This window comes from Chelonoidis abingdonii, chromosome 1 (genome assembly GCF_003597395.2).
Source record: "Chelonoidis abingdonii isolate Lonesome George chromosome 1, CheloAbing_2.0, whole genome shotgun sequence".
NCBI lineage: Eukaryota > Metazoa > Chordata > Testudines > Testudinidae > Chelonoidis > Chelonoidis abingdonii.
The window spans coordinates 318,452,492-318,467,336 of record NC_133769.1 but is presented as its reverse complement, the minus strand read 5'-3'; the positions used below and the strand labels follow the sequence as shown (position 1 = coordinate 318,467,336).

At 42.9% G+C, this 14,845-nt stretch overlaps 1 protein-coding gene across 2 annotated transcripts in view; it reads right to left on the bottom strand.

The window, feature by feature from the left end:
- Positions 1-319: 319 nt before the first annotated feature.
- The window catches only part of LHFPL6 (LHFPL tetraspan subfamily member 6), a 205,517-nt gene continuing 190,991 nt past the window's right edge, over positions 320-14,845 (bottom strand). For both annotated transcript variants that reach the window (XM_075061615.1, XM_032795160.2), the window contains one exon: positions 320-1,460. In XM_075061615.1, coding sequence (XP_074917716.1) covers positions 1,342-1,460 — 119 coding nt within the window. In that variant the 3' untranslated portion in view covers positions 320-1,341. The remainder of the gene's footprint in view (positions 1,461-14,845) is intronic.

The window sequence follows — 14,845 nt, the reverse complement described above, 5'->3', positions numbered from 1 at the left end:
TTTTTGGTTGGATCAACTATCATCCACTTCCTGTCCTGAAATGTGTAGGGCAGCTAAGTCTGTCAATTGTTGCTATTTCAGCCCAAAGACTGATGAAGTCACTTGTGAATAGGTTGCCTATCAGTCTGCTAGGTTAATGATCCTTTTGAAGGAAAGGTGTTCTATAACGGTGAAAGGTTCTGATGGGAGTTAAATTGTGTGTACATGAGGGCCGAATGTACCCAAGAGGCGTATGAAAGATGTGATTATTTGCAAGACCTTTTTATGGAGATCTAAGAAACGAACTGATTCATCCAATGACACTATAATGCATTTCCAGTACTGGTCAGAGAAAAATTTATTTACAGAGATTTTCAAATACAAACATAATAGCACATTTATATATTTTTTTACAAAAATGAATATTGAAATAATAAACATGGTACAGTACAATACAACAACGAGCTAAATGTAACAATGACAAAATCTATATCTGGAAGACGTTTCCCATTAGTCTTACGTAACCAACAATATCCTACAGTACCATGAGTGGAATTCTCCCTGGACTGAAAGATGTCCATTTATTGCCCTTCATAATAGTACTATATGCAAAGCCCCTATATATGCTGAGTAAAATGTTGCATTTTTGTAATAATGCTGAAAATACAGAAGCTAAATAAAAATTCTATAGGGCTGAATAAGCAGTGAATAAATGTTTTGGGGAAAAGAGTAGAGAGAATATACAAAATATTGTTAAAGTGGCTTATTGGTCCATTTATTAGGTTTCATGTGTAGTTTAAAAAGTGGTATAACATTGAATTTTAAACCATCAAATGAATAAAAAAAAGGAAAAAAATGCATCAATAAGTTTGCATTTTACTTGTTCTGTGCCATGTTCTATACGTGTGTGTGTGTATATGTGTGTGTATATGTGTGTGTGTGTGCAAGCACACTTTCAGGAGTGTTGTGCTTAAGGGGAATTTTGGAAGAGTATACCCTATCCAAAACATTATTTTCATGAGTCTTTCAATTTATTGGTACACCCATACGGTCACAATTTACCAAAGGGGAGCATTCCTTGCTCGTAAAATTGTATTCTTCCAAATAGACCAGAAATATATTCTGTCAAGCAAGAACTGTCTATGCCTTCCAAGATTTGCAGTGTTTGGTCCAGCTTTCCAGTCTCCCCATCCTCCCCACAATTCACAGTGTCACTTCACATCCTTGACCACGTCCATTCGCATTTCATACTGACTGTTCTGCAGTTAGGAGCTAAAGCACTTTTTTCAGAAGAAGTCTGTCAGTCACTTCTGCCTCTTGAAGCTCATTCATTCTCTAAACTGGACTTCCAGGCTGCCAGCCTCAGTAAGGGTACTGTTTCTGTTTCTTGCCAGAGAAGCAGGCCAACCAAGTGCAGATTAACATAGCGGCAGCTGCTCCTCCTCCGGTGCAGTAGTAAGCCCAGCCAATTTCACAAGTACCTAAGATGAACAAACAAACCAAGGCAACAATGTTTTATTCAAGGAGAGAGGTTTGATTTCACCATAACTTTACAAGCTCTTTCCTTTTGGAGGGAAATGAAAGCACAAGTAACCAAATACAACATTCGGTGCTGTGTATTTTATCCTCGTATCAGCTTACTGGTTTCATTCCTTGTAAGCAACTTATATTTATACACCTCCATCCAAAGCCTTCCTATTATGGTAGAAGGCAGCCAGATATCAGTGCTATCTAATCTACCTAGGATGAATTTTGTGTCTGAGCATACAGGAACTTTCTTGCCTTTTTTTGTTGTTGTATTATATGTAATGCTAATGTGAGGTATTGGAAGGCTGTAAATATCTCAGGGCAGTGACTGCATCATTTTATGCATTTATGTCATACTTAACACTTGTGTTGACTGGTGCTTCTCAGCACTATTGTAGTAAGTGAAATACTGAACATGGCCACCTGGAAAAGGTACAAGTCATTAAATGATACAGATCCACAGAATCCTGTCGATAGTATGGCTAATTAGAATTGGTATAAGCACTTCAGGATCTCACAGCTATTTACAATATGGATTTATTACACAATGTTTATATGGACAGAAAGGCTATGTTAGAATATACACTTGAGCCAAATAGGTTCTCTAGGTTCCTTTTACCAATCTACACAGCATCAAATCCAACAGTGAATCTGGGCTATTGCCAAGGGAATATAAAATTCTGGAACTCCCCCCTCCGAGTAGTTGTGAATGGATGTGCTGAGCCAAATTCATCCCTGGTATGACTTCTAGCTTGTGATAAAAGGAGTTGGTTCACAGAGTCCCACACCCTGTTACTAACTCAGTGTAGTCAGTAAACCAAAAAGATTAGATCTGTCTATGCTGGAGTAAGTGTGCAGTTCATGGGTTTAGCCTGGTAACTTCCATTCACTTTAACATGAGGCAGACAACTTAAACTACACCAGCCACTTCCAAAATGGAGGCATGTTGTCCTTATCCTGGAAAGAAATGCAGATAGGCAGGCCCTCATATCTGCACAAGGCCTCACTGATTTCAGTGGAGTTGGGTAACCCACACACCTTCTGGGTGTGTTCTGTCCCAGCTAGTGGCACTGAGACTACTTAGAAAGAGAGATCGATAAAGAGATGTTAGATGGGGTGGCATCTGAGTTACTACAGAGAATTCTTTCCTGGGTGCTTGCTGGTGATTCTTGCCCACATGCTCAGGGTTTAACTAATCGCCATATTTGGGGTCGGGAAGGAATTTTCGTCCAGGGCAGATTGGCAGAGGCCCTGGAGGTTTTTTGCCTTCCTCTGTAGCATGGGGCATGAGTCACTAGCTGGAGGATTCTCTACAGCTTGAGTCTTCCAACCACGATTTGAGGACTTCAATAACTCAGACATAGGTTAGAGGTTTGTTACAGGAGTGGGTGAGTGAGATTCTGTGGCCTGCATTGTGCAGGAGGTCAGACTAGATGATCATAATGGTCTCTTCTGACCTTAAAGTCTGTGAGTCTAAGCCTGCTCTTCAGCTGTAGCTAACAGGCACAGGGCTTTTAGCTTATGCAGTAGAGGCTCATGCATTTAGCTCCAGAGATCCCAAGTTTGATCCTGCCCGCTGATGACCGGGGTCTGTTGGTGTTACAGTTGCACGTGTGTAAAGGGATCGCCGCCCGTGTGCATTTCTTGCAGAATTGTAGCCTATATTTCCAAACCTCAATTAATAAAGTTATTTAGACTTCACTGTACAGTGCTCCTCTTTCCTCAGACTGATGCCATTCTGCTGGAAGGGACAGAGCTGTGGAGTCTGCCTGTTAAAAAATTTTCACACTTGAAGCAAAACTTGTGAATCTATGAAGACAGAAAACCCAGCAGCGCAGTTAGGTTGGGAGCGGGGCAGCGGCCGCTCTCTCACTGAGCACAAGTGGCACCTTTTAAATTTCTTGGCGCCTTTTTAATTTTTACTCACCCAGCGGCGCTCCGGTTCTTTGGTGGGTGGCAACTTTTTTGGGGATCGCTCCCCTTCTTCCCTCTACCTGGCTACACCACTGAGAAAACCCCTCCCTTTTCTCTAGTGTAGTTATACAGGTCTGTCATAATAAAAAGCAGGGCTTCTGGGCCTTTCTTTAAAAGAATGCTTCTAAAACAACAACATTTATAAAACTGTGAAATTTCACATTGCAAAAATGCCCCGGTCTACTGCACCATTTCCCCAAAGAAGGAAACTCAACAAGTTTTGGACAGTTCCATTAAAATAGAGAGGACATTGCCTTACACTGCATAAAACAAGCATCTGCAAATGACTGGGCCTTTATCACCTTTTTGCATAATGAAAGAGGAGTGTTTTAGGCTGCTGGTGAAAAGAGACTTTAAAGAGTGAAAAGTACTGTCACAGCGGATTCCTTTGGATTTCAGAGGAGTGCCGAATATAACCAAGAGGCTGCTCTTTATTGACCTGAGGTGCAGTGCTCCTTCTAGAGTTCTGTCCACCTATATTTAATTCACCCAAATGGGGAATATTCAGTTAGAGAATTTGGTTTGCCAACAACCCTTTCAAGAAACGAACGAAGCAAAATTATTTTAAATGTTCCCCTTCGCTGTCTATAATGGCTCATCAGACAAGCCTCAGAGCTTACTTGGTTGGCAAATAGCTGTTTTCAATGCAGGGGAAAACTACACTTGACAGTTAAAGAAGAGGTTGCTGGCATTGAAAATAGACAGCCCCACTGCTTGCCAAGTCCAGAGAGACTGGCTGTAGGGCTGCAAATCAGAAGGGTTGATGCTTTTTTATTTTGTTTTGTTTTCTTGGCGTCTTTCTCTGTACTACAGGCAGCTTTTTAGTCCCTTTGTGTTGTTGTAGCAGAGCACTAGGTCTCAATGCAAATAACACAGTTCTGGAACTTCTACATGCCTCCTCGGAAATAATTGCACGAATCATCCTCTGCCCTTATCATAACTGGTCTGAAAATTGTAATGAAGTTCTAAACTGCTACTCAAAACTACCCCCAGTATGCCACTGCAAGCAGCCTTTCCCCATGCCAGTCATACTCAGTGGCCCAAATCTGGATGTTGATTTCCTGTGTGGCATGGAACTGCCTGTAGAGACCTGGGACCTAGTTTGATTCCACAGATGAACAGTACAACCAAAAGTCTGATCGGGGGAAGGTGCACCTGTGGCTATTCTCTGTCCCCAAACCTCTCCCCCTGCCCAGGGGATGGAGTCCAGGAACCCACTCCCTTATGCTCTTGGGGATAGGAGGCACTGCAGGCACAGAGCCATCACAACTCTGTTGCAGGGGCTGGGAAGAGGGGCTGGGGGAGATTCCTTGTATGGTGTAGAGGAATTTAAAGGAGACCACGCAGCTGAGCTGAGATTACCACCAGCTCAGAAATGGAATAGTCAAATGGAGAAGGCGCAGCCTCTATCTGGGAAAAATTGCCCTACTGGAGATCAAGGAGACATTTGCTCTCCCACTTCAGGACACCTACCCATCCCACAGGTCATTTTTATTTGGGCCAAATTGAGGAAATCCTGGGTCCTAAGCACATCATGATACCGCAGCCCCTGCAGCTCAGTTTTCGTGGTACATTTTGAATGGGGGTGGCAGGTGGCCCCCTTCTCTCCCATAGAGGCAAGAGCAGCAGCATGAGGCCCTCTTCCTCCCTCCAGGAGCAGCAGCACGTGTGACAGCAGTTGTCCCCTCTGGCCTCTAGAAAGGCAGAGTTGGAAGCTGGTTACCCCCAGGCTCCAGGGTGTAGCTGGGCAGGGGGGTCAGGCCACAGCCCTGCCACACATGTTCTGGGCACACCTCATTCTCTGTTGGGTGGTGTTGGCAGCACTCCCAGAGCTGCGGATATTGGAGTTCAGAACCTATGAAGCTGAATGGGAAGCTCTCACCTCTGAGAGCAATTGTGTCAGCCTGTCTGCAGGACCACAGCATTGTTAAATTTGTTGCATGTTTTCAGGGTTTTCTTCACAAGCCTGAGGCCTGGAAACTGTTTTTAAAAGAAAAGAGCTGTGATTCAGACCCAATCAGATGACCTGAGGATCTGGTCCCTATGCATGGGCCTATACAGCCTATGCCTTAATCCAGCCTTGGGAGGGCAGCCAGACTTAGCTACTTGCTAGGTCCCACTTTCATGATTACTCCATAAGGATTAATACCACCCTCGGTGGTGGCCTCTGTGGCTCCTGCGAGGGACCAGAATCCTTTGAGTGTTGCCAAATGGTGGGAAGCTTGGTTGAAGGAGGACCTTAGCCACCCAATCCCAGAAAAGGTGTGAATCCCACAGTGGAGCGGATGTGGTGATCCTTCAACTCCCCTACACCATGGCAAGTCTGGCTGGTCCAGAGCCAAAAGTAAGAGTTTAACCTGCCTGTCCTCTAATGTATAGGGCTTATTACAATATGTGTTCCTGATTATTGACAGCAATTTATAACATCAATATACCGCCTAAAGGATCCCGCATTCCAATCTACCTTCCCATCAAAATAAGCTTATTTGCCACATCAGAGGGAGACTCTTCAGCCTGATAATAGTGCACAGCAACATCACAAAACCGTTAGTGAAGAAGAATCCTGTCATGAATGGAAAGTTCACGTGGAATTCAGGGAAGCACAATGCAGTCACTAAGGTCAGAATGTTTCTTTGTTCTCAGGCATTTGAGGAGGAAGTGGGAAGCTGTTTTTATATATATTATATTTTGCTATTTTACTTTGTGTGTTTTAACCTCTGGGATATATGCCCAGAGATAATAATTGGTACAGATAGCTGGATTTTACAACAGAGAACTCTTATCTAATAACTATTGCTTGTACATGGAAGAATCCATTATTTTGCCTCTGCACAAGCACAACAACAATTTCAGCTGGGATTTTCAGAAGAAGCTGGCAGACTAGGTGTCAAGTCATGCCAAGGCCCCCAGGTCTCACTGAACACTGACACATGCATATCTGGAAACTAATCTGGCTCACCTATGTGTTAGTACTGTTAAAATAGGTATTAGATTTATAGAGCTGTTTAGTGTTTGGACTGTATGAAATGCTTGTGAATTGCTATATGTGTTAATCTCACTTATAATATCTGTACTCCATGTTGTACAGTAATATTTAAGTATTTGCTCTGTAACTATTGTAGTGTTTTCTATGAAACTGGAACCCTTCCCCCCGAGTCAGGAGAGAAACATTACCAAGCAATACTAGTCCACCACAATGGGAGTCATCTCCTGCCCAACAAAAGAAGGCCCACAGAAGACCAGTGGAGAAAAGACTTTATTGATTGCTCTCTCCACACCCGGGAAGAGAGGAAGTGTACAAATCCTCGTCCCATTACTGTTTGAACTCTGGGAGAAGGAAATAAAAACCCCTGATCAGAAGGCTCTGTATCACTATGCTACTTCGAATTTGGAGAGGGAAATATTTCTAAGCATAAGCAAGGGATCCCCAAGCTGTTTAGTTTGGGTTAGCCCTAAAGAACATACAGAGCTTGCATATTACAGTACCTTCTATTACTTTTTTAAACCTATGACTGTGACTCATTTGTGTGTGTATGTTTACCTGCTTTAACCCTGTAAATAACTTTTGCTTCTTTTTCCTATTTAATAGATCTTTATTTTCTTTATTATAGGGTTGGTTTCAAGCATTATCTTTGGGGAGGTATCTAAGGTACCATTGACCTGGGGTCAGTGACTGGTCCTTTGGGACTGGGAGTAACCTGAATATTGTTGTGATTTTTGGTGTAAGGGACCATCTGTCACAAAGCCAGGCTTGCCAGGAAATGTTCAAGGGGACTGTCTGTGACTCCATCTCAAGGCTGTTATAGTGCTTAAGAAGGCACGCTTGATACTTGGTTGGTGATATCTAATCATAGAATACACAACCAATTTGGGGTTTGTGCCCTGGTTTGTAACAGTCTGCCCTGAGGTTGGCACTCACATTCATGAGCCACTCCAGCTTCACAAACCCTCGGGGAGACGGGTGGCTAAATCTCTGAGGCTGGTCTGAAAATCCCTGTATTCATAATACATCACTCCTCCCTGTGCTCAAAATATTTGTGGGGTGTGTGTGTGAGAGAGAGAGAGAAAAAACGTGGGGATGGCATGGTTTAAGTTTCATGTAATGGAATTTCTCCAAGGATCTAAAAATACTTAAAATACCTTCCTATCTAAGTAAGTTGTCATGCATTATAGTTTTATGTTCTGGAATGATGCTGTGCTCAGAGCCTACACTAGTTTTTTATACATCAGTATTTACCTTCCAGTGCAGGACAGAGGAAGGGACTCTGGCAGCAACAGGAGCCGCAGAGTCATCGTCATGCTGGTGCTGAATACCCACTGGCCATTTGAAAGCTTTTGGTTTCATTGGTGTTTTTTTGGCAAGGAAGTTGATAGGCAGCATAAATAATTGGAGCTACAGGCTCCAATGATTGGTCAGTGGGCATCATCATCCACCAACAGCCCAGGCAAGATTGGAGACTGCCAGCGAGACATTTTTTTAAAATGGGGTTTAATGCTGCTGACGTTTGGGGTAGGGGGTGGCTAGAAATCAGTTTGGTATTTAACCCTCAAGTCACAGTCCTTAAACATATACCACAGGTGAACAAAGGGCGGTGGGGGGAGGGGGGGGAAGGCAGAATGAGTGCATGGAACATTTCCCTCCATACCACCTGTCCCCATTACAGGATGTAAAAACAATTACAGCCCAAGCTCCATTAGGAACAAAGGCTGCTAGGACTAGGATCCTTGTAGGGAGCAGGGAGGAGTAAGAAGGAGGTAGTCACATCCAGTCAGTGAAGCTAGCTGGCTGTGGAGGGAGCACACACTGTCCCTTCCTTAGGGGTGGCCTTGGTGCTACAGTAACCAGGATCTCTGAGTGACATGGTGTGTAGTGCCTTCTGGTGGTTGTCCTGGGGCAGTTTTTCTCTGCACTGCTCCTTATTCAGGGATATGACTTAGCGGTATAATCTGGCCCACAATAGGAAAAGCAACCACAACACAAAACTGCAGATGTGTCCCAGCTGTTGTGAGAGTTACGGAATGCATCACTTTAACAGCTTTCTGAAATAAATCTCCATGCTTTTTGCATGAGTGAATAAATGGTCAGTCAAGTGAATGAATCCACAAGTGACTGAGTGAATGGCTGAGTCAGTGGGGGTACAGACTTCACTGGCTCTTAGCAGAAGAGCCCATCTGAAGGGACAGATGAGATCAGTAACACACTGCAGGGATACAAAGCACTAGATTCTTGAGGACTGGCAATGGAGAGTCCAAGAACAAAACTATTATGCCAATGCTGGATGAGCAGGATAAGATAAAAAGGGGCAGCAGGACGGTGTTCCTAAGATGTGAGAATGTGTGTTACATAAAAGAAATCAAAGAATGGGAGAGGGAAAGGGGCACTAGCTTCATATTTAAAGCAAACTAGCAAGAAAAATCTGTAGAAACCTAATTCTGCAGTGATGGTTCAGTTTATTGCAAAACACATGACTTTTCCTAATTTCTGCTACGATTTCCATGGACATGATATTGTTCCCATAACGCCATGGCTTTCCCCAACATTTATCACGACAAAGATGAAGCAGAGTTAATTTAGGCAGCTGGTGCAGTGCTAGTCCCTGATCTACCACAGGGCTCCACATGGGATCTGTTTATCTTGATCCAATTGCAGGGCTGGGGCTTTTGTAGTATACTTTCAATTCATACTATCCTATAAAAAAAAATCACAAGTACTTAAACCATTCCTGGAAATGCATGTGATTTTTATGTAAAATATCCAATAAGTGAAATGTATGAAAACTCCAGAATATAGGAGTGTCTAGGATATGAACCTATTACGTTAATTGCAAGACCTAAAATAGGACCTTACATTTTTCCTTTTTTATTACTGTTGAAATCAATGAAACTTGCACTGGGCTAGAAGCCTGGAGAACCTGGCAAATGCTAATAACTTAGCTTTAAGTAGGATCCATTTTCTAAGACAGAAAAAAAAAAGAGTTGAGAATTATTCCAACTGAGGAATATGATGCTAAAAAACCTATGGCAAACATCACTGATTAATCCATACATCTAAAAACTCTTTCTACTTAGAAACCTTGCGCAGCAACTCTAGTAACCAGCTTTGCATGAGCGTCCAATACTAGGAGGGAAAGTGAAATAATTTAACGCACCAGGGTTGGGTTTTTTTAAACATAGACTAAAATGGAGAGAAAGATAAGTACAGGAACTGCAGGTCTGAACGCCACAAAACTAATAGAAAAGATAATCAGTTAATAAAGAAGAGGACCTGGTTGTTCTGAAAGGCATCTAAGTAAGAGTGCAAGAACCGAAGATTCTTTTTCTTTACACAGTACGTTATTGATATGTGAAATAAGCTACAGAAGGCAGCAGTAGAAGTCACAATCTGGAATGCATTTAGAAAGGAGTTAGATAGGTACATGGAAGAAGGCAACAAGAGAGAAGGCACAAATTACAACTGAGTGAGTAATTTGGAAGCAATAATGTATTTGGTGAAGTTTGCCCCCCTCTGTCCATTGAATGTCGATGATTTTCTCAAAATTATCTGAACATTTCCCCCCTTATTTTTAACAAGATGACATCCTATTTAATATTTGAAACTTGAGCTATGCTGCTTTGTTGCTCAAAGAAGCAATAGCAAATGGGAAGGGAGATGGTTCTTGAGACACACTCTCTGTTAGTGGGTGGTCTGGTGGGATGGGGTGTACCAAGCCCATTGAGGTCCTCCAGAAGGCCCTGCAGTCCTGCTACACCCAAGGAAAAATCTCAATCTGTTTGTAGATAACTTGTGAACAGAAGTTAGATTTCTGACTGTTCATGACAAATAGTTTAAAAATCTTTCATTGTTAATAGTGTTCTAAAAAACATCCTGGTTTCTAAATCTCTTCTCCACAGTTTGATCCTTTGGATGTCGACGCTGAGCCAGGATGCTGAGATGATGCCACCTAGCTATTTGACAAAGCTGTTCTATATTTGGTGTTTTCCCAAAGAGATGACTTTTGTGTTCTTTAGTAACTGTATTGTTTGTTTGTAAAGGCAATATACTGTAATAATTATTTTAAGGCAATAGTGCCTATCAGTTAAACAGTTCTCTTATGATCTTCTCTTCCAACCCTCTGAAAGAAGCAAAGGGAAACTATAATAAAGCCATTAGACAAACACATCCCTTGACAGAAAGAAATTTTGGGATATTTAGAATGAAGTTTAGATGTATGCCTAGCACAGGACATGATGGAGAGAGGTGAGATATGACTATCAAATTCAGAAGTCTGTATTATACCTGTGTTGAAATATTGCCACTGTGACCACATTCATTTGGACTTGCCCAAGGGCAGCCTGTTATGCTGCACTCCAGATAACTGCTCTGCTCAAGAAAGGTGTTTGGCATACCATGGAAAGGCCATCAGCGAGAGCCATCAAAGCTGCAGTCTGGGGCTATCCGCTTTGACCGACTCAACTACTGGTCCACCTCCAGGGTACCAGGCTCTTTCTAGACAGCCTGCAAGTTGGAAAGCAACCATGACTGGTGGTGACAGTTTGAGCACATGGCCTGGAGATAGAGGCCTTATTTAGGAGCAGGTTTCTGTTCTGTGCAGGGGGTCAACCATCACCACATGTAACGAGAGACTCTGCCCAGCCTGAAACACTGTTGATAGATAGACTCACAAGAGGGAGTGAGACCAGACTGGGGAAGGGACGCCTCAGGACTTCTCTTGTTTTCAAAGATCAGTAACTCACGTGCTTTAAGAGTCCAGTCACTGTGGATAAGAAATTCCTTTGCTAAGCCTGTGTTCCTTGTTTTCCTGACATGTTGTCCTCAAAGGGGTTAAACTGGTAAGTCCAGAGAACCCACAACCTAGGTAGAACTGAGGGGGAGAATCTGTCAGTGACTAGGGGCTCAAGAGGTCTGATTCCAGTTTCAGGGTCTAGGAAAGCTGGATGGCAGCATCCCACATCAGAAGGGTGTCAGATAAGATGACAGGAGTATGCCTTAGAGTCCCAGAGCTAGAAACAGTGACTAGCTAGAAACTGTCCCAAACCCAACTTGCTTGGAAGCATGTGGTACCCAGCAACTGAGTCCATTCACAACAGACTCTACGGGTGGGGGGGGGGGAAGGGGACTGGGTCATATTGTAACACTCTCCGTTGAAAGCCTGTCAAGCCTTTGCAGCAGCTTGCAACTTCCATAATATGCATCACAACAAGGAAACGCCTGTGTCTGAAGAGCTCAATCTGCCAAAGCAAAGTAAGCAAAAAGTAGAGTCTCCGGTATATCTTAGACTACTAATAGAGAGAGAAGATACTAAAAACATCTCATCAAGACTTATTTCTTTTAGTTAAATATCTGAAGGCTCAAAGCAGTGGAGCACACTAGATTTGAGGTCACTGTTGCCTTTATTTGCAAAGGCTAAACCTTGCACATTTAAAAACAAAAAGTTACACTAGAGTCCATTGTGTAGTAAAATACAAGTGTAACCCTTCTAACCCTCTGAGTTGGCAGCAACAAGGGCTGGGTTCAGTATCCAGGGGTTCCGTTTCAATAACACAATGCAAAACTGGCTCGAGCCCCCACCCAGTGACTTGGGACAATTACATACCATCCCCCCGGGCGCCTCTAGAAGGCAATACTTCCCCACTCGCAAGCACGGAGTCTGAGTGTAGCAAAATCCTTTTAATAAAGGAGGGAAACAATGCGGCATCATGTTGGAGAAACACCACAAACAGGATTATAACACAAACCATAAGTAAAAATCCACCTCCAAGTACATTTGGCAATGTCCTTTCCCCCTTAGGGTCTTAAGTCCAATCACCCCAAAGTCCAACAACCCGAAAGTCTCTGGTCAGTGCCACCCTGGAGTTCAAAAGTTTATCTGCAGATTTTTACCCCCCGCAGCCAGGGTGGAAATGGGGGGGCACACACAGGGTGATAAGGGGCACCTTACGTGGGCCAGGGCCAACTGCTCTGCCTCTCCGTGGAGTTCTGCTGCAGCCTTTACCATGACCAGCTCCACTACACCAGCTGTGCCACTCCTCCAGCCGACCCATGAGCCACTCCAGCTGTCCCCACAAACCGCTCCATTCCACTCCACTCTCTGTTCCATAGGCTGCTCCAACATGCTGCAAACTGCTCTGCTCTGCCAGCCGCTTAGCAATAGATCTTCAGGCTCCCCCACTAGTTAACACAGCACTCAGTGATCTCAGCTCAGTAAGCTTAACTCTTTTAGTGATTTCAGCTTGTAGTAGGGGAGCCCCGGTGTTGGTGCACCATTGGCCCAACATGAATTCAGCTCAGCAGCCTCTAGATGGACTCCTAATGGAATCAAAATAAGCTCTACTCTTCAACAGTGGAGAGAGGAGGATGTGCAGTTGGCATTCCAGACCCTCAAAAGGGGCCCATACCATCAGGTACACACACCAGTACCCAACCTCTCTCATTTCAATGGGTTTTGGCATCTATGTCCCTTGTCTAGCAAGTGCTACTTAATTGATATTGAGACATCTTTGTCATAAAGCAGTCTCATAGTTCCTCATTCACATAATCAGGGTGACAATACTTTATTCCTCCTGCCCTAATAACAAAGAAATTGGGGATCTCAGAGCTGTCAAAATAACCATCCCAGGCTGCTGTGGGCTATGCTAGGTGGGGTGGGTGTGCCAATGCAAATACCTAAAATTCCTTTCCACACTCCCCATAATTCACCACCAGATGTCAGGGTAGAGCTCATCCTGGCTCTGCTTACACAAGCAAACCTCAATGAATGGGACCAGAGTCTCTGCAGGATGCTCTAATATCTACGATCACAGACCAGAAAAAAAGTTGAGCACAGGAAGATACCATGAAATCTAGCCAATTGTACAGTAATCTTCCAAGGAAAGTGGTGAGATCCCCATGTCTGGAAAAAAAGGTAAACTACAGTGGAATAAGCATTTGATAACATACTGACATATAGAAATATACTTTCTAGATGTCACCCTATCATTTCAGGACTATCCCACTAAATGCCAGCTAATGCTCAGTACTGCAAATCAAACTTAATATGTGGTGTTTATTTTAGTCATTTAGAGCTGATGTAAAAAAACATTTTTTTGGTGGCACCTCTGGTAGATTTGTATAAAAAGTTACAGATTATTTCCCTAGAGATTCTGTTTAAAACTGGTCTTGGAGGTGATTGTCAAAAACACAAAAGGCAATGAATAAAGATAATACCTAGCACTTTTCATCAGTAGATCTCAAAGTGCTTTACAAAGAAGGGTCACCACCATTTTACAGATGGGGAAACTGCACAGAGACAAAGTCACCCAGCAGGGATGTAGCGGAGCTGAGAATAGAACCCACATCTCTTAAGTTACCATTCAGTGTGTTTTTCAGGCAAAAGGAGTTGGGTATCTTACTCCTGTTTTTGCCTTTGAAAATCTCCTCTGACCCATACAGACTCCCCCGGCTTTTAAGGAAAGCAGCAGCATTACAGAAACTTTTCATAATGGTGGTTTAGATTTTGCAAAATCTAAAAGCTGTGGCAAGTATTTTGCACAGTCCTAATTTTAATGCAAATTCCTTCTGATTCTTGACAAGTTCTCACAAACCCATCAAACCTTTCTCTGCTGGGAACTTCACTTTTCAGCTCTTACTCCCGCATGATGCGGTCGTGTGTTTTTAAGTACTGCACCTAGCCCAGACAAAATTAAATGCACTCTAAAACTGTTTGATGGAGATCCTTTTAGAGAAAATGACTTGCTAATAGCTCTTGCTGTAAATATGATCCTATATATCTGAATCAACTTAACTTCTTTCAACTAGCAACTCAGAACTACAATGGAGTTCTGATCTTGATTGGGGCTTGGGGCAGCTCCACAATATAAATAATGAATAAATAACAATAACAGCATATGTTGCAACAGGAGATGAGAATGACTTTGATCCTTCCCTATATATTTGTGGAAGAATTAGAATCCCTTGGCACTTATGCTCCTTGCTTATGACTGGTGTATCATTTGTGCCAACTGGGGTAGCCTGCAACTGAATGCTAATTTAGATAATTTATTATTGTAGCTTTCTTTCTGACTGACCAAAAAAAGCAGTAGTGCATGAGTCTAGTATATTGCAGGGTCTTCTACCGATACGCCCCAGTCTATCCATCTATCTAGGTAGGTTATCACACCATCCCCATTTCCACAGAGACTGAGTCTATGGATGTTATTTGATCCGTGACAGGACTACATGAATTCTACCTGGCCGTATATATTCAGCTAAAACACAACTCCATTTGTGTATGCATTGATCTGTACCAATATTTTCTTTTGATTGAAAAATGTAGATGTTGTACATTGTGTTACTCATCAAACCCAACTGAATAAAATGCACTTGAAC